Below are 19834 nucleotides of genomic sequence, written 5' to 3' on the forward strand. Positions count from 1 at the left end.
TAGAAGAGATAACAATTTTATTGTTAAATTGACTACTCTTAAAAGCCAGGACTGTTGCAGGTAACAAGTCATTTTAAAGGAGCTCTAACATTTCTGACTGGTTCAAATACCCTGAACCAGTCCAGAAGCCAAATAAAAAGCATGTGGTTCTTCTATCGCTTCTTAATGGACATTCATGATCATGGATGTATGCATGGCTTTGACTCTGTATCTATAATGTTGATTGTGTGATTTTGATAAATAAGTTCAAACTTTTTCCTTTGACTGAAGGTTGCATATTTTAAAACAAATGCTGCCCTGGAGAAAGAAAAAATAATAATTGAAGTTCAAAACTAATTTGGCATTTATTCTCATATTTTCTATATATGAACTTTTGCTTGGTTATATATGTACATTGCTTATAGACTGGTACATCATATATCCCCAATGCTAATGTCAGCATCCACAGTCTACATTTCTTAGGAAGTATTTTTTCAGAGATGTTACATGAATGAGCAGAGATTCCTGTAACACTTCAAAGCTGAATGGACGCAATAGCACTTGGCAACAATCTGGCGGTTGAAAAAATATAATAAGAGGTTCAAAACAACAAATATATATAAATATATAGTGTAAATATAAAACAATTCAAGCTGCTGATGGTACGCCTATAAGGATCCTTAGGAATTAGAATTGCTTTATGTTTCAGCAGCACAGATGGTTGGCTTGACCTGCAGGTTTGTCCTCCTAGGTTTCAGTCTTTTATGTTTATCTCCCCAATGCAGTGTGTTTATGCATTCAGCTCTAGCTCCCTTTGCGCTTATGGGAGCTGCTACTTAAAAATTGTTCACATTCACAGACAAAGTCTCCAGTTATTGTGAAAAACACTGAATATTGGCTCTGTTTGCATCATACAGTAAATGTGCAGTGGGGGAAAGGATTATCAGCCTCTAGAGTATGGCAGATGTTTTCACTCTGTGAAGTTGTTATTATTATAGCAAATAGTCTTCATGGAGACACATAATGAGGCAGCGACTATACCACAGAGGCGGCTCCTGCACGTCTTTTTTGACAGATTTTATCAGCACGATAACACAGAAACTGTACAATACGTACAAACAATATGTGGCTAGGATTAGAGTGAAGACCTGGCTAAAATAAATTCTTTGTCCAAATAAGCAGGATGGTTCTAGAAGGTTTGCATTAATAAATGAAATCATCTGTTGAAAATTGATTTTGTGTTTACCTTTGCTATGTTTCCTTGGCTGTCTTTAGAATTTCTTTACTGTCACTCTGCTTTCTCTGAGAGCTCAAAAACATGCATAATCTGTTAATTGGTCCATCTAGCAGATGCCTTTTGGTGTGATCGTGTGTGCATGACTATTTGCTTTGTCCCTCTATGTTGCCACGTGATGGAATGGCATCCATTTCAGGGTATGCCTCCCAATCTGACTGAGGTTAATGGGGTAAACAAAATGGAAAGATTAACTTTTAGAAAAAAGGGATTTGTCATTGCATTTGATAAACTGTCTTGGCTCCCACTTGACAGCAATCCAGCAATGCAGGAGGCTGGAGTGTTTTATCAAGAAAAGAGTCAAGCATTTTAAATGTTTTCACTGCCTCCTAAAACACTAGAGACACACACCCCTCCCCACTAAAAGAACCTTGAAATGAGCAAAATTGTGTTTGCAGGACTATGTAATAGTAAGAACATGTCAAGTGTCAAAAGTGACACTACAGAAAGATGAGAGCAGAAGCTGCTTTCACCCCCAGGAGAGGCATCCCAGCTGAAGAAAAGAGATAAACACTGTATGTTTTATACTGCGTGTGTGCGTTGAAAAAAGTCTGTGTTTGAGACATCCTCTAGTGCACTGAAAGAGCTACGTCTTTGTTACTCTGACAATGCTGCCCTGACACATTTGAAAAATACTTTTTTTCCCCCTCCTCTGTCAAACACTTTTATCTTTCCTTCTCTAACTGTCAGCGTTTCGTCCCCCTCCTCTCTGATTCTTTATTTGTACATCTCAGCATTTCTTCTGTTGCCCCCAAACCCCCAATCTCTGAGTTGTCTTCATTAGTTTTCTCTTCTGGTTTCATTTCGTAGTCAACTCTTTGTTGAGTCTCAGTATTATTATTTTTTTTGTTTGGTATCTTGGAAGAACAGAGTGAGGAAGAGTTAGATGCAAACATGGGGAGAAAAGCAGAGAATATGCAGTATGGCGAAGAGAGGATTGGGGATAGGGGACACTGACATGAGAAAAGGCGTTTTTAGAGTGCTATCAGAATAATGAAATGATAGGCAGAAAGCTTGGAGCTAAAAGAGAAAAATGGTTAAAAAGAGGAATAAAAAACAGCAGAAGGATGAAGTTATGTGCTACTGCAGCGCCTGCAGCAGGATAAGTGATCCCCGCGGTAGATAGAAGGTCAGACACACACTTGACAGTCAGATCGCAGCTTAACCCTGCATCATAACTACACACATACAGGCAACAATGCACTTGGGCACATGCTCCCTGACACAAACGTATACAAATGCACACTCACAGACACATCCAGATGATGCAAGGCAGACGGACTGGGAGCAGGATGGCTGTCAAAACAACAGCATCTGCTCAGCATCACACACAACGCTCCAAGCAAACACACACAAGCATATATCCAGCAAACAGCGCCCAAGCAGTCCTTAGAGGGATCAACTCTGATTTTTGATAAACTAGTGCAAGCCCAGCTGGGGCCTGGCAAACACACTCAAAACTCACACACTTTAAAAGTGCAAGGTGCACATAGCTCTAAACATTTCACACTAATTTTTCTGTTTTAAATGTAATTGTTACTGTTACTTTTAAGTGAAGAACTGCAAATATCTGTGTACTGAAACCTTTTATTTTTTGTTTTATTTTGTGGTGTTATGCAGAAATATTTAAGCCCCTTTGCCCTTTTCAGATTTTGCCTAGTTCCTACCACAGACATCAGTGCATTTTATTGGACGTTTATGTGATAGAGCATGTGTACTTAGTCCAAATACGAATGCAATTTCCAACATCTAGAGACTGATATCAATTTTTCTTTGCAAAAATAAACTCAAGCTCAGTCAGATTGGCTGGAGAGCATCGATGACCTACATATATGTATGTTTAGGTCTAGCCTTGATTTCTCAATTGGATTTAGGCCTAATTTTCACATGGATGTGTTCCTCTAAACCATTTCACTGTATCTCTGGTTGTATGTTTAGGCTCCTTGTCCTGTTGGAAGGTCAACCTCTGTCCACTTAAGTATTTTGCAGACTCCAATGTATTTAACTCAATCATCTCTACCCAACCATGTCCAATAACTGAAAATGTTGTGTAAAAAAAAAAAATCAAAATGTGCTGTATTCTTTATTATAACATGAAGGATTAAACAAGTTATATTATGGTTGTAATGTGACAAAAAATAAAAAATAAAAATACAAGTCAGTGTATTATTGCAAACACTGGCGCCTCAAAATTTCTCAATAGAGCCAGATAAAAGTAGATGGAAAAACAACCCAGTTAAATAACATTTAAATAATTTCTTAATTGCTTGTCTTCCAGAAGATGTACAATCCAGTCAAGTTATTTATACTTTTTCCAATTTTGACCTTATTTAACTTTAATAAGTTAGCACATTAACTTTACCAGTAAGGAGCATTTATCATCAAAGATAGATACATCAAAGACTCAAGCCAAAAGTTAGTATCACTAAGTTCTCATATTTTCTTTCTTTCTTTTTTTTTACTACAATGTTGATGCCATTTTCAAATCTTCCATATTATCTAATTTGTCCTAAAATAGATTAATTAGTTCCCTTTATTTTTCTTCAGCAACTATAGAAACACATTTTATTCTCTTTGGACTGCAGTACTTTGTCCTTGAGGCCTGATTTGTCACAAAATGCTTTAAAAATGCACAAAATCAGTAATCTGACCACAGTGGGGAGACACTGTTAGTCAGCAGGTCCTGTGGTTTGCTCACAGAGGGAGAGGGAGCTGCTTGGTCAGGGAAAGACGAAAACATGACCACAGACACATAACTATTAATAAAAACAGATTGATCAAATCAAAATCAAATCAAATTTTATTTGTAAAGCACATTTCAGCAGCAAGGCATTTCAAAGTGCATTACATCATAAACACAAAAACACAAAGTCATGCTTCATGGAATAAACAATACATTGTTACATATTACGTTTCAAATACAATTCTAAACAGGTGTGTTTTTAGTTGAGATTTAAAGGAAGTCAGGGTTTCCGCTGTTTCACAGTTTTCTGGAAGTTTGTTCCAAATTTTTGGTGCATAGATGCTGAAAGCTGCTTCTCCTCTCTTGGTTGATGTAGTCAAATCATCTGGAGATAATACTACAAAAAGGCAAAGATCAAAAGTGGCAAAAATTAAGACATGCAATGAAACATTGTCATATTCAAACCAGTGAGGTTTTGAAAGGAGATAAGAATAAAACCTTTTTTTTTTAATCAAGAAACTTTTCAGTGACTTTACTGAATTGACCTGATCTCACTCTGTTGAGTTCCTCACACTTCATGATGCTCTCATGTCATAAAGACAGTTGCAGATAAGGTAAGCCCTTGTGTTAATGTTGGGTCTAAGCTTTTGAAATGGTCTCTGTTTATTTTCAGTATAAGATAACATTGATTTAAGATCAATAAACACTCTAACGTGATTGTCACCTCATTAGCCAAAAAGACAGAGCTTCAGCTTCCAGTTCATGTTCACACTGGCTGGTGTAGCATCGGCCAGAGTTTGCTCAGTAAGCAAGGATTTTGTCTTTCATTTAATTTAGTAAAAATTCTACACTGTATTCTTTAAACTGAAATGGGTAATCCTTTAGAAACCACTGCATTTTGTAGAGGCAACATCTGTTTGTCTGCTTTAGTGTAAATCGGGGCTAATTGATTGTCCTCGTCAGCCCTGCTGTTCAGACTACAGTAGCTGTCAACAGGGGCCCAGTGTTTCTCTAACAAGCTGCATGAACATACACACCTTCACAATCTCCTAAGCTCATGCACTATTATGTCAACTCCTAATGTGAGTAAAATTTAGCTACGAACCTTCATAGAAGCACATATTCACACCTACAAAAGGTCGGTAAAATTCAGGTGGCATGATCTTGTCCCAAGTGGTTTCTATGACATTTGCCAGTTTGACAGATGTTGAAGATTTCGGAAGAGAATCCCCTGCTTTGATTGATAAGTATTTATACCGCAGCCACACTTCAGGCCTAAGTAATAGAACATTTTCAAAAATACTATCTGGATTATGTTGCAAAAACAGTCAGTAACACTTATTAATGTAGAATAATGTAAAGGCAGCAGTCCTCATCAAGCTTAACTGTAAAGACATATTTGTTCACACAGGGAGGACGTAGTCGATGAGCAAAGGCGTTCCACCGTGGGAGGCTACAAAGGGAGAAGATTCTCTCATCCTTCATCCATTACTTCTTTCTGTCTGGCCCTTCCTTCAATCTCAACTCTCTTCCCACTCCCACAGACTTCCCCCTCTTTGCTTTCTTCCATGCAATGATGGATTTCTGCCCTATCCATCATTCTGTTCTTCCTTTTCTCTCTTCCTCCTTCTATTTTCTGCATGTCTTCTTCTCTTTATCTCGCGATTTGTCTTCCAATTTCTTCTCTTTTTTACGGTAATGCTTTTATTTTTGCTCATGTTACAACATGCACAGTGGGTATCAAAAGTATTCACATCCCTTTTTAATGTAAAGAAACCATAATACATTCTTATAATGCCTTCCCTACATATTTTGTGTCTCTTAATAAGTGTAGTTTGTAACTGACAAAATTATTTAACAAGAAAAAATTAGAAAGATATTCATGTCATATGTTGACATTAATGTAAAGTGCTCTGTGAATGTCTCAGACAATGGAAACGTCACAAGAAGGAGTTGAAGGAACCATCATGGCATAAAAAACCCCTGCATGGGATGCACCATGGATAGATAAATGCAACAGCCTGGCATTTTAAGTACGGATTTATTGGAGTTTTGCATATCATTCAGAATATCCCTTTAACCCACTTGTTTTTTTTTCTTTTCTTTTTTCAGCAGTTTTGTGTGTAAAACATGATGTGCTGCAGTGCTAGTGTTTTTTGTGGCTTTTTTTTGTAAATTGTATAGTGTGTAGATTTGCCGTTAAAACTTTGTAGATGATGTTTGTTACTGCCAAAAGATACAGGATGCTGTAGGTAACTGGTCAGCTACAATATATTCTTGTTCAGGGCCTTAAAACAAGCTATAATCCATATTAATTACACATACCAACATAGTCCCTTTGGTTTGCACAGAGATGCATTCTGCCAATTGTGTGTAGAGGAAACAATATTTGTGTGCGCATGTGGCGTGTGTGAGAAGTGTGTGTACCTCTTCTGCATTCATGTGACAAGGCTGCCAGTCGTTCAAACGCTGCGTTTCCACTGACCTGTCCTCAGTGCTGACTCAGCCAATGCTGCTCTTTCCTGCATTATTCAGCAAGCTCAGCCAAGGTGTTAAACAGGAGCGCATCAGAGCAGAGGACGGGTGCCTGCTAAGTTGACTGCTGACAGATAAGGAGAATGGAGACGTGTTAGTTTTGTGCATTGCAAAGGTTGTGGAAAGGTGGACATTTGTAGATTAATTACATTTCAGCTTTGTGTTAGAAAAATTCAAATGGATAGCGAATCATATTTTATTATTATTATTATTATTTTTTTATTATTATTTTAGTGAACTCAAATCAGGAAAGATCTAACATGGTATAGCAGAGTATTATAAAAAAACAAGGCCCTTGAAAGTTAACTCCTAACCTACAAATATTTTTGTACTTGGTTTCCATGCGTTTTTCCAGTGTTGCAGATCAACAGCACAATTAAAATCAGCCCGCCTCTGACCAATTTTGAAAAATTCCAGCAAAGTGGGTGCAGCAAAGAGACAGTGAGGGGCACAGCCAAATTTGGGGATGAGCAGAGAGGGGATAAGCTGGGCTTTGGTCGCAAAGAAAGATGCATTGGTGTTCACTTATCGAATGTATTGCTAAACTTAGCAACTTTTCAAACCCCCCTAACAACTGTTTACCAAAAAAACAAAAAGTGACAAATTTAGGAACTTTTTTTGTGTTGTTCGAGATTTGTATGACAACCACACTCTGCAGCTTAGCTGTAGCCCTGCTCAATCCTGAGCAAGCAGCTAATGCTGCCATAAGCCCCTCCTGCTATATTGGCGCCAATAATAAGAGTAGAAGAGACCTATTCCCCTGTGCATACATTGCCAACACTTTAAACATTTCACAAATGTTCAATAAAGCTAGACAATTGATAGTAGCAAGGGAAAATGTTGTGTAAAATCAACATTTTTTTTGCTTTACATCATGTTATAATGTTAATCCCACATTAAAACCATATCTAGACTGTTGCCTTGATTCTTTCAGGCATGATTGAGCAGTCCTTTAATCTCCCTCACACCATTCAGATGTGCAAAACACCTGGGTGGACATAGTGCCGCTTTCGAGACGCACCCAAACTTTCACCTCACAAAGCACCTCTCCCCTGCGACATCCTCCCTCAGCTCCTTCAGACTAGCCATCAGCAATTAGCAAAACACTTGGTCAAACTGCGCATCTGCTAAGCTCATTGTATGAGCCACTTCTCAGTGCGATCCTGGTAAAAACATTGTTAGAGGGTGAGTAGAGGAGTGATGTTGTAATGACTTCTTGAAGGCAGTTTTAGAAAGAGAGCTTAGCCATTAAATTATGAAGTCAAATTTATTTTAAGTTATATTTCATATATAACATTTTTATTACAATTGAAGTTAACATAGTTACTCAACTGTGCTACAAAATGGCACTATGTGCCTGGAAAATGCATAAGACCACCCCTTTCAACAACTGTTATGTTCTGGAGAACATTGCACTTCCTAATAATTTCTTAGTCTCAGGTTGTGTTCTTACCAAGGGAAGAAAAAAGAAATCTGACATACTTATCCCTGAGTAACAGTTTGAGCAAAATGAAGACAGGGCAGTAATACATTCGCAGACTCCTGTAAAACCTGAGCAGGATGACGTTGGTCCAGCTAACGAACAGGTGTTTCTACCATAGCATATTCTGAAACACTAAAGCAATTTCTTTTACAAAGGCTGACTTTGTTTTGGGGCATCTTTCTTCATTAAAATGTTGTGCTCAGAGGCTATCTGAAATTATCTAAAAATACACTCTTTTTGATCTTTATAGCCACCCTTTCTAGCAGAGAGCAGACCATCCCCCTCTTTTCTGCCCATTAGGCTAATTTGCCCTCTCAGAAGGTGTTGAGTCACAGATGTCTAAGAGGCCCTTGTGGAAGTTAAGTGGATGCTAATGCTAATCAACGGCCCCAAAAGCACCATTGAAACCTGCTGGCAAATATGTAGGAACCAGCAAAAAAAGATTCTGCAGTGGATAATATTGTAAATGCATTGTGAGTTGCTGATATCTTGAGGTGTTCTGCATTAGTTGACAAAAATAAAAATAAGAAATGAAGTTGTACACATGGCAGCAAAACACTAGAGACATTGAGCCAAGCATAGATGGTATTTCGAGGATAGACCTGAAACAGTTAATGCCATGCCTTCTTTATGAGTCAACCTTAGACATGCTCTTTGGTGAAGCCTTCACAGCATTTGAAGCGTTGAGGCCCCTTGGGGCCTGACTTGTTCTTTCCCTTGTCTCTACTCCTTTCATTTTTCTATGCTACATGCATTTTCATGTTTCTTTTTTCTTTATCTTTGTCCTTCTCTATCTCATTCAATCACCTTCTCCTCTTGTGTGTGTTTTTTTTTTTTTTTTTCTCCAGTAGGTTACTGCTCTTCATCTTTGCTCTGTTCTGGACCTGTTTATAATCCCCTATGTACATTTTTTGTAATTCTGACTCTGTATAGGGTGATATTTCTGTCCTGTGAGGATGCCTGCTCTGTCATATGTGGGCGTTATGCTGAGCAAACGTGGCTCTGGTCATGCTCGCGTTTGTTTGTCTAACCTTTCCTGTCGGTGTCACAGGGCATGCCTTTGTTTTGTCTTCAAAGGTATATTCACACTTTCTCACGCAAATTCACACACTCAGTTGCTCTTAGACAAAAATCTCTTACATCTTTGCACAGAAGTATGCGGTCACAATGAACCCTTTTCGCATGTTGATGCTGTCACACTGAAGACATCCACCCACACAGATGCACACGGATGGTGTTACCCCCTTCATAAGTAGAGACTGCAGAGACAAACACCCCACAGTGTTTCTGACTGAATCAAAATGGTCTTCAGGCAGGGGGCCTCTAAGGACAACTGTTCAGTCTTAACTTTGTTTTGCAAAGACTGAGGAAAAGAGCTAAATTAAGAAAAGATAATAGTGATAGTACAAAAAGGAAAGTGATTGATGTACTATTATGCAAATCATAAACAAGTTTATTAATTGTAGGAACAATACTCATTCAACAGTCTGAAGGTTGAGCAGAATGCACTGTCGTAAGAATAATCAGAGGTGAATGCTTTGTGTGAGATGGCCTGAGAATTACAACAAGTCATATCAGGTTGAGATTTATTCACCAAGTCTGCACACAGACAATGACTTCGGTTCTACTTTACCCTCAATGAAGACATTTGAAATATAATAAAAATGATTTGTTTTAGTAAATTTGAGTATATATGCAGTGTCAAAACACAAGGTTGAATTAGCTTAAATATGAGCTGTATTAATCTGAGCATAGTTACTCATAAAGGAGATGGTCTGGGTTAAGAAACTGCCTCTATGGCAGCTATTTTTTGTAAAGAATTTGTGTCCAGAATGTGTGGGGTTTTTAGACAGTTTAGCTGCCTTTTTTCCCCCTTACTCTAGACATGTTAGAGTCAGTGTCAGTGTTCCTTTCTGCATACTTAATTGTTTGTTGTACAAATGAGCCAAGCAAATAGTGATGGGCAAAGACAGAGCAGACTGAATAATGGAAATGTAGAGGATGACCAGCAGCTCATGTGAAAGTTCTACCTTTTGAGTTACTGAAAAAAATGCTCAGTCTCTTGCTCAAACCTTCTTCCAAATGGTATTTGTGTGATTTTAGGCCTCCAGAAAGTTGTTGGAGGTGGTGAGTGGTGGAAGTGTGCTGGGTGCTTTGTGGAAGTCCACCATAATCTCCACTGTCATAAGCAGCTTATCCTCCAGGATTCTGATAGTGGACCCACTGATCTTCCTCCTGTCTGTATGCAGGCTTGTCATTGTCAAATGATAACACCTTCAGGAGAAGTGTTATCATTTGTGTAAGGATAAAAAAAGGTGTGGGGAGTGAACACACCCTTCAGGAGCACCGGTACTGATGGTTCTTGTATGGGAAAAGATACCCATACAAGAACCTGGCAGCTTGCACTGTGTGTTGGGTAAGCTGAAGTTTGTCTAAGTTGTTGGTGTTGAAGTCCAAGATCTGTTGAAGAACGGGATCCTGGTGCACTGCCCTGCGTGCAGGATGAAGTCGCTTATAGACTTTCAAGGGCAGCAGGCCCCATGATAATGTGTTTCTTGGGAACCAGGGTGATGATGGAGTGTTTTGAGCCTGAGGGAACTTCACGCAATTTCAGAGACTTGTTGAACATCTGGGTGAAGACGGGCCAGTTGGTCAGTGGATGTTCTTGTGTATGAGAGGAAGACTTCTTTCTGGAGCTTTCTCAGTCTTCTGACTCTAAACAAAAGCATATTTACATATTTACTTCTTCATAAGTTGTAAGTCTAGGGAGGAGGTCAGAGAAGAGGAGGATGGAGGATACATGGAGAGCTTTTGGGTCAGAGTGTGGTGCACCTGCAGTAGAAGCTTGTAAGACTGTCTGCAGAAGGATTTTGCTGAGATTGGGGGAATGAGCTCCTATAATTAATGATATTTTTGGATATTTCCAAACTGAAGTTGGGTCTTCTACTGCAAAACTGTCCTTTGCTGTCAGTTAAAGCCCTGATGGTGTTTACTCGTCCATAGCAGGGCAGATGTTGGACATGGTGAAGCCTCCCATATTCATATGATTTATATAAAATTCACTTGCAAATTGTTGGGAAACATCCTAGTGCATGTGCCAATTTCAATCCCAACACTTTTAACATAATTGCAACACTTATACTACACATTTACAACATTTAGCATCTTAGCCTTAAGAATGATATACAAAGTTCACCATAGGCCAATAATCTGAATAAGAAATAAATGTTGACCAACATATGGCATTCTCTTTTAAAGTATTTAATATTTTAAAGTACTTTGAAATAATCCATGAGGGTCAGAAATAATGTGGTTAGGTTGTTTCTTTGCTTTATCTTTTTAACAATAAAGGTTATCTGAGACCTTCAGTTTTTTTTACCTCAATTGTGTGTATTTGTATTGTGTGAAAGAATTAGTGAAGCATTAGTGAAAGGTTAGCACTAGCTAGTTAATTAAGCTAGTTAATTTTCTAATTTCATGAGGCACTTCTAGACTCTTACTTTAAGTTGTGCACTATCTTAGGTGATTAGCTCGAACAAAAATAAATGTTTTCCAATAATTTAATAAAATGTTGCAGTAGCAAAACACAGTTCTTAATATATTTTCTGTTTTTCACATGACATTTGAGCAATAGCTTGGACTCTATGGAAGGATGTTAACACTAAATTATTATGTCCCTTAGCACTCACCCATTTGTCAAGAATGACATAAAAGGAAATGGACCATGCAGCACTGCTTTCAATTGAGATTACTTCTAACTCGGTCAGGCCTGGATTCTTCTCTCTAAGGCACATGGTCAAATGGGTATTTTTAATAGTTTTAAACAAATGACAGATGTTGCAAATTACTTTTAAAGAATAAATATTTAATGTTGTGTCACTTGGGATTAAGTCACTGTTCCTACTCTTCATCTTAATATTACATTAACCTGTTGCTTTCTGTCCTAATTCTTTCTCTATCTTGTTTCTGTCCATCCTCACAGCTGAGATATAAACTTTGTGTAAAGTTTATATGTTACAAATATGCAGCAATTGACCACATAAAAACATGACACTTTAAATTAGATTCTTTTTAGGTTACACACTGCATCTGATCAAACTTATTAGATCCATCACAACTGTGAATTATCTTGCACTGTTAGACTGAGTGACGACATTTAAACTTAAGTTTATGACTTCAAATACCAACATTTAATGTGTTTTATGATTCATCAAGTTAAACAAATGATTACCAAAGAACCACAAGAAAACCACTTTATTTTTCTTGTCATGATCATATAGCAGATGCAGGACAACAAGGACTTTTCACTTTTCTAACAGTAACTTATGCCAACCTGTGTGGCTTATACAGTAACCAGAGTAAGCTGCACTGACATTACTTACCTACCATCTATCAACCACTTTGAAAAGCTTTTTTTTAAATTTCCTATGATATATTTATCTTTTTTCCCTGCTGTGTTTTTGTGCCCATGAGAGTTTTCTTTTCTGCTTCTCCATCTCGAGCTCTGTCATCTAATGACAACACGATTCAAATGAAAAAAAAATGCACCACAGTGTGTTCTCAAAGGGCTGCACACTGGATTGTGTTTGTGTGTGTATGTGAGGAAATAACAGGAGGGGAAGGAGCAGGGAGGAGCCTAATCCATGCCGTATCTCTGATATTGATCATATCATTTACACATGCATAAACAGCTCTTAAATACAGAAAATGCTGATTAGAGATACTTTTTCCTCCATTGCTTTGTTTTTATTCATCACCCCTATGCTCACCAGCTAGCTCACATTACCCTGTTTATAATGTGTGTCAGTGTGTCATTCATGAATGTTGTGTGAAAGATGTCTCAGTTGTTGTAATCATCTATCATTAATTTAGCCTATTTAATAACTTTATACGTTTGCTAAACTAGCAAGCTGCCATTAGCCTATAGTGCATTGTTCTGGTGTTTCTGTGTGTGTTGTCTCTTGCATGTGTGCTTCCATATTCATAATTATTTTTAATTATGACTCAAAAATATATTATACTTACTCAACCAATATACGGCTGCAAGACATACAGCTGAAATGGTCCTACCCACAGACTCTTGCACTCTCACACACAAAATAGATATTGACATTGTTCTATTGCTGTTGTGCAGTTTTTCTTCCAACTTTCAGAATGTCTCAAGTGTTTTAAAAATGTTAAATATGTCAAAAATACAATTATTTATATAAAACCTTGAAATCATTAAGTGAGCTCAAATATTGCACACAATGTATTACAAGTGAAAGACCGAAACCATAATGACAAAAGTAACCCCGAAATATATTGATTCTAAAATGGATCATTCTAGAAGAGGGTAGGGCCCTGTCACTCAGGCATAAGGGTTTAGTAACCTATAGGGGAAAATGCAGTGAAAATGGAGCAGGATGGAGACACTGAAGAACCAAAGGAAAAGTAGTTGCAAGCACATTTGGAGAGATAGTTGATGCTGACCAAAGCTGACACCCCTCGGTATGCAGAGCACACTCCTGAACTGTGTGCATGTCTGTGTCTTTTTCTTCCTTTTTACATGCCTCTATGCTCTTGTGAGCGTGACTGAAAAACATGCAAGAAAATTTAAATCTGATTTGTCCTGAGAGAGTGGCAAAACAGTGGAGCCCGCATCAGCTCTGATAAGCAGCACAGCGATGCATGTAGGCACACACACTTGAGATGCTCCCACACATGCATTGGGCTAACATTTAGCCAGATGGAAAGGGCTTTGGTTATTTCTCATGGGTAGAACTACGCTGAGGGAGGAAGTAAAGACTCTCACATCTACAGCCAATGCACATTTACAACACGGAGCATATGTAACGCTGAACAGATGCTAATAGGGGTGTAACGATGCTTAAAAGTCACAAGATGAGACAAGGCACCATATTCAGTTCAGAAGAACGAGTCGGGACAAGATTTGAAAATAACTTTCAAGAAATGTCTCTCTCCTTTATTCTGCTTTTTATTGATTTTTTGTCAAACTCACAAGCTGTCTTTCTTCTTTTCATCTTTTTTTATATTTTCAGACCTTTGCAGTCCTTCAACTAAGCATAGACTGCAGAGCAACAGTTACCATCTCCAAGTTGCTATTGATATGATGTGCTGTGATTGTGATGTGGCTCAATGTACCCTAGAAACTTTGCCATTGGTTTGATTTAGCTAACTCAGTGACGCCAATCCTGTGTGACGGAATGGGGCAAAACTATTGTGGAAAGCTTGTGAACCCAGAGCACTTTGACACAAATCATATAGTTTGCAAGTTAATTTTCCCAAATAGTAAGAAAATCTATGTGAAAAATTGTCATAATATTTCTTGATGAGGTGAGTTCTATCTCATTAGCAATTTGTGATCATCATGGCTTCGCCTGAGGAAATTGTAACAGAAGATCCCCCAACCACACCGAAATCATTTGTACGAACATTGAGCATTGCCTCGCTAAAACAACAGAGGACTGGATGTATAGGCTGTGATTGTGAGGTATGCCACATCACAGTGCACATTATCAATAGAAGCTGAGAAATGTTAAATGTTATGCTGCAGATAAACATTATTGTAGCTCTGTCCTTAGGTCTAAAGAGATAAAAGGAAATCAGAAAAAAACTGTTTGTGGAGTCCGTTGCAAAAGTTATAAAAATGGCCCTCTGGTAGCATAAATTTAGTCTTCGAAGTTTTCTTGAAATTGCTTATAAAATCTTGTCCTGTCTCTTTCTCAAGAACCAAACATAAATGCATATATATATATATATAAGAATGCAAACATCAAGATTCCATCATTTACCTATGGCGTTATTCACATTTGAAAGAGAGGATTTTAAAAGCACTATTGTCTTGTTTTTGGTTCAGAAAAGTTTAGTTTACGAAGATGAAAGACAGCCTGGATATGTTAGAAGATGAGAGACAGAAGAAATTGGGTTGCCTTGTTTTAGGCATTATCCTGTGGGAGTTTGTTCCTGAGTGGAAATGTATCAACTGTCAGTCAAGAAATAAAAATGTGTTTGGTCTGCACAGAACAGACACTTTTATTAAAAATGGCTGATGTTTAATATTGGGTAAATGTTTGCACTACTGTGACTTCAGCAAGTTCAACTTGAATATCAACTAAATCAGAGACTTGAGAGATTAATTTCCTTTGTTATCAACTCCTTCAATGTGACTTGCTGTACTCCAGCGTGAGAGCTATTTTTCAGCCTCTGATGCACCATGTTGCCGGGTGATTAGAGTGTGATTGGCACTTGGATCAGAAATAGATCTTGAAGCCATGGAGAACATCACACCCTGGCACTGGAGGTGGGAGAGCCAAGTTTAATTAGTGAGAAAATACCCACATAAAACCAACCTGACAAGCCTACATGCAAATCTGCACAAAGTATCATGAACTTTTCTCCTGAAACCTGGCACATCCACTCTTCCGTCTGCCCACCACACATGCAGATTTACCACACAGTCACGCATCATCATTGTCACAGCTACTGAAGTGTCAGATCAGGAGTCTTAAAGTCTAATTGCTGAGGTCAGATAATGCGTGTCGGTACATGTGAAAGAAAAACAAGAGAGTGTTGGTGTGCTTATATGTATTTAAGGTGTGAGTCAGACTCTAAGGAATAGAGCATCACCAGATTTTCTGCAGCAGCAAACAAATTAACCTTTAGATACATTTTAAAGATATTAACTTTGTTTAGTTGAAGAACTGTGGTGTGTTCAAGCGTGCTTTAATGGAACTGATTTTCAAGTGTAGTTGCTATACAAGAACTTGAGTGCCTGTCTTTTTTACATTTTATCCTGCTTCAAACATAAAAGGCACGTTTTTAAGGTTGCGTGTGGTAGAAAAACACAAAGTGGAGCAGGATTGTGAAGAGGGAGTAAAATAAAACAACTTTTTAAAGTTTTATTCTTTTTTAATTTATGTTCTAACAGATCAACTTCTGTATTTCTTTATGTTGTTATTTAATTTCAACTGGCACACCCTCACCATGAAACATGATGATGGCAGCATGATGCTCTGGGGATGATTTTGTCTTCAGCATGAAGTGGAAGAGGTTGATTAGAGGTCATGGGAACATGGATGGAGTTAAAGTGTAACTAACACCGCAGTGAAAGCATAACTCCGTCCCTGACAAACTTTGAAACGTTCAAGCAAAGGCGGTGAAGCCAAGAGACACTGAGGGGCCTGGATGAAAGAAGCACTTTGCCTACTTATAAACTTTGTCACTATATTTAGAAACTTTAAAAATATACCAACAGTTGATAAATGAAGCTTCTTTTTCCTGTGATGATAAGGAAAAAGAGACTTATAACACAGAAACGTATAGATGGAACATAAAGATAGAACCCTAAATAGCCTATTTAGATGGTTTATCCGCAAAACCTTGATTTGAAGATTAGTCACACTTTACATACTGCAAGGGTGCAAAAAAAAAAAAAAAACCTGTCAGACGCAGCTAAAGTGAAAAGAGACTCCCTTTCAAACAGGACAACTTGAAACATGCAGCCAGGAATGGTATGGTTTAAATCAAAGTATATTAATATGCTAGAAGGACCTAGTCAAAGCCTAGACACAAATCCATTTCAAATTTGTGAAAAGAATTAAAAATCCATCCTCAAATATTATTATCTAATGTCTGCAAGGAAAAAATATGGCGTTACATTCCTGCCAAAAACCCTGAGGAGTGTATTAAGCAATCACAATATTAATTAAGAGGGCACATAGCTCTTATCGTGGCCACATTTATTAACTGAGAGCGCATTGCTCTGGCCAAGTCTAAGCCTGGCTGTCATCGCATTTGAGCGTAAAATCCAGCCAATCAGATCAGTCAGAAGAATCACTGCCCCCAGATGACAAATACGGCCACGAAACAGAGAGTGCAATTTTCTGGCAAGAGTGAACAGATGGTTGGAGGGAGCATATTTTACTGCTCAATGATTATGTCCAAAATAAATGAGACCATTCCTTATTTTCATTCATAATATGATTAAAATATAAAGTATTAGTATCTGGAATAATGATGAAAATCCCAAAACACAAAGACGTACATTAATTTTATTTTATTTTTTTCTCTTATGCAAGTAAGCTATTATGATTTTTATTGCAAAAAAAACATTAGTCCTGCTTTCTTTTACAGAAAGTGTACTTGTGAATTACTTTGGTTGATTATAACCAAGGTGATTCCTTACATCAATAGTTTTATATTAAATGAAGTTTTACAAAGTTTTACAAAGACTACATGTTTACCTTTTATGATGCCCTCTGTAATATCACAATACTAACAATTGTGATATTACAGACAACACTGGTTGCAATTGATTCACCTCACTCTTTTCTTTCTGGTTCTTTCTTTCATATCACTCTTGAGAAGGCTTTGAGTCCCTGGCCAATGCCATCTACAACAGGGGAGATCATCAAGAGAAGTGAGAGTACCCAACTGACTAATATGACAACAGTACTCAGAAAGTGAATGCATTACATTTAGATAGCACCCAAAATATTGTGGCCTACAAATGTAGCTTACAAGCAATCCATTCTGACTTTTTTTTTAAAATATGTACACTTACACTGCGGTCTTGATTAAAGTTCTATATGTTGTGCAGCTCTAGCTTATGACCTGAACAATACCCAGGCAGTCCTTGCATGACACAGATTATGTGGAGCATAAAATGACCTTTCTGCTTGCAACAGCAACATGTGTGTTAACCATAATGACTTTTGTAAGCTGTGCTGAATTCCCTTCAGACATTAGTGAGTGAAACTCTCTGATACATAAGCACTTTCATGACTGAGGGGAGCCTCACAGTGAAGCGTCTGATCAACAGAGTGTAAAAATTCCTTTACAAACAAATTCATCTTCATCACGCACGCCCACATACACTGACAAGTCCACCAAAGCACACAGCTATATAACTATAGTATGACATGTTGTTTCTCCCATGAACTGCAACTTTAGGGGCTAATGTTTTGGATCAACACATCAGAGAATCAGAAGATAACGAGAATAGCTACGATGGGAAGAAAAATACACTAAGAGAGGGAATGGAGTGGTGGGACAGGAGTAAAATTTAGGCAAAGTTTGCAGCAAAGAGGTAGATGAGAAGGCTGAAGCTTCATCATCATCTCTCAGGGGTGCATGCTGCGGCACCTTGATTACGGATTCAGCTCTCTTGCAGAAAAAAACCCACACAGCAGTCAGAAAATATCGCCCTGTCAGCCCAGTTCAGCACAAATCCTGACCTTCCGACAGTGCGTGTGCGCGCGTCTGCGTGCGTCGGTGTGTTTGGGTGTGTGCATGTGAAGGTCTTGTGTATAAGAACACAGTTTTGTGGGCAATTTATTTTTGAATAAAAATAAATTATTTTTATAATTCATTATAAAAATAATAAATTTTTACACAAAAAATTGGTGTAAAAACAGCTAAGTCATAATAAGCTATGAAATTGCTTAAAAGCTCTGACACAGTCGTTATTGTGTTCATGTATCATATATTCTTTGTCACGACATTGTTTTTTGTGCATGTTTTAGCTTTCTCTGCTGATGTTTGCCAACTTCCAATATTTTGCCTTTTTGTGTGACTATTTGCTCTCAGTGCGGATGTGTCTGTAAAATGGATGAACTTATTCATCAGTTGTAATCACTAACAGACAGCAATCGCCCTACCACAGACTTGTACCACAAGGACGAAAACATCACGGTGACTCCAGCGGGTGGCGTCATCTTCAGCCCAAACTACCCCAAAGCTTATCCCCGCAACCTGTGTCTGTCATGGAAACTGCTAGCACCACCTGGGAGCCTCATCCACCTTCAGTTTGATGAACAGTTCCACCTGGAGGAGCCTGTGAATGGAAAGTGCAGGTAAAAAACACAGGATTGAAGAAGATAAAGAGAACAGATGGAGATGGTGGGGATGGAATTCAGATTATATGATTACGGCAGATAATATGGAAAGACAAAGAATAAGACATAATGTACCCTTAGAGAGACAAAAGGAGAGAAAGAGAAAGGAAGATTGAGATACTGAGGACAAACAGGAGGGAGCACTGATGCATCACGGGCATGTGTAATGGAGAGAAGTTGTCTGAAAGACAAAAGTGATTAAAAAGTTTGAGGCTGAGTAATGGAGAGAATGGCTTAAAGTAACACATCAAGGACAAGTAAAAATCTACTCTGTATAAAATGTCAGTCCAAAAAATTGAAACTCTTTCACGTTTGGATTATTTCCCTGTGTAATTGTAATACCACGGCAATGAAAGTTCTTCATTGATAGGATGTGACAAATGTTTAGAGGGAAATTTTCCTTTTTCGGTAAAAACTTAGAGTTTGATAGCTGAACAAAAATATGTGTAATCCCAAAATGTAACTCAGCTGTCAGTGTAAGCGCCATAATGAAAGACAATCTTGCAGTCATAATAAAAAAGGAGAAAATATCTAAGGCTTAGAAAAGGAGAAAAACTGTGTTGGTGAGTATTTTGCATTTTGATTTAACATTACATATAACTACTGTGTACATAGAAGTGAGTGAGTTTTAATTGCTTTTCATCGTTTTGTGTTTTAGCTTGATGGCTTGAAAAATGGCTGTAAAGTTGTCAGATTAGTGTAAAATTTAGGACGTATAATTTTTAATGTTCATGTGTTTGATTTCCTGATATTTGCTTAAAACAACATCCTCAAATAGGATTCTCAGATGAGTCAGTTTGACTTTGGCCTTTAGACAGTCCAATATACTTGCAATTTCTTTCTTTCTACTTGGCTACTTCCCAGCTTATCTGTAAAAAGTGCCTTGAAAAATTTATTTATAACAATGTTCCACTTCGTGCTTATAGTTAAAAACTACCTTACTGTTATTTGTATAGAGACGG

General features: G+C 37.8%; 1 protein-coding gene across 2 annotated transcripts in view; it reads left to right on the forward strand.

Moving 5' to 3' along the window:
* Positions 1 to 19834, forward strand: part of pdgfd (platelet derived growth factor d) — a 57015-nt gene that overhangs the window by 13380 nt on the left and 23801 nt on the right. The window contains exons 1-2 of one of the 2 annotated variants that reach the window (XM_055029097.1): positions 17350 to 17395; positions 18641 to 18830. In XM_055029097.1, coding sequence (XP_054885072.1) covers positions 17362 to 17395; positions 18641 to 18830 — 224 coding nt within the window. In that variant the 5' untranslated portion in view covers positions 17350 to 17361. Of the gene's footprint in view, positions 1 to 17349; positions 17396 to 18640; positions 18831 to 19834 lie in introns of those variants that run through there. The other variant, XM_055029096.1, reaches the window with a different exon arrangement.

The sequence above is a fragment of the Poeciliopsis prolifica genome, unplaced genomic scaffold (genome assembly GCF_027474105.1).
Source record: "Poeciliopsis prolifica strain line A6 unplaced genomic scaffold, Auburn_PproV2 SCAFFOLD004, whole genome shotgun sequence".
Classification (NCBI taxonomy): Eukaryota; Metazoa; Chordata; class Actinopteri; order Cyprinodontiformes; family Poeciliidae; genus Poeciliopsis; species Poeciliopsis prolifica.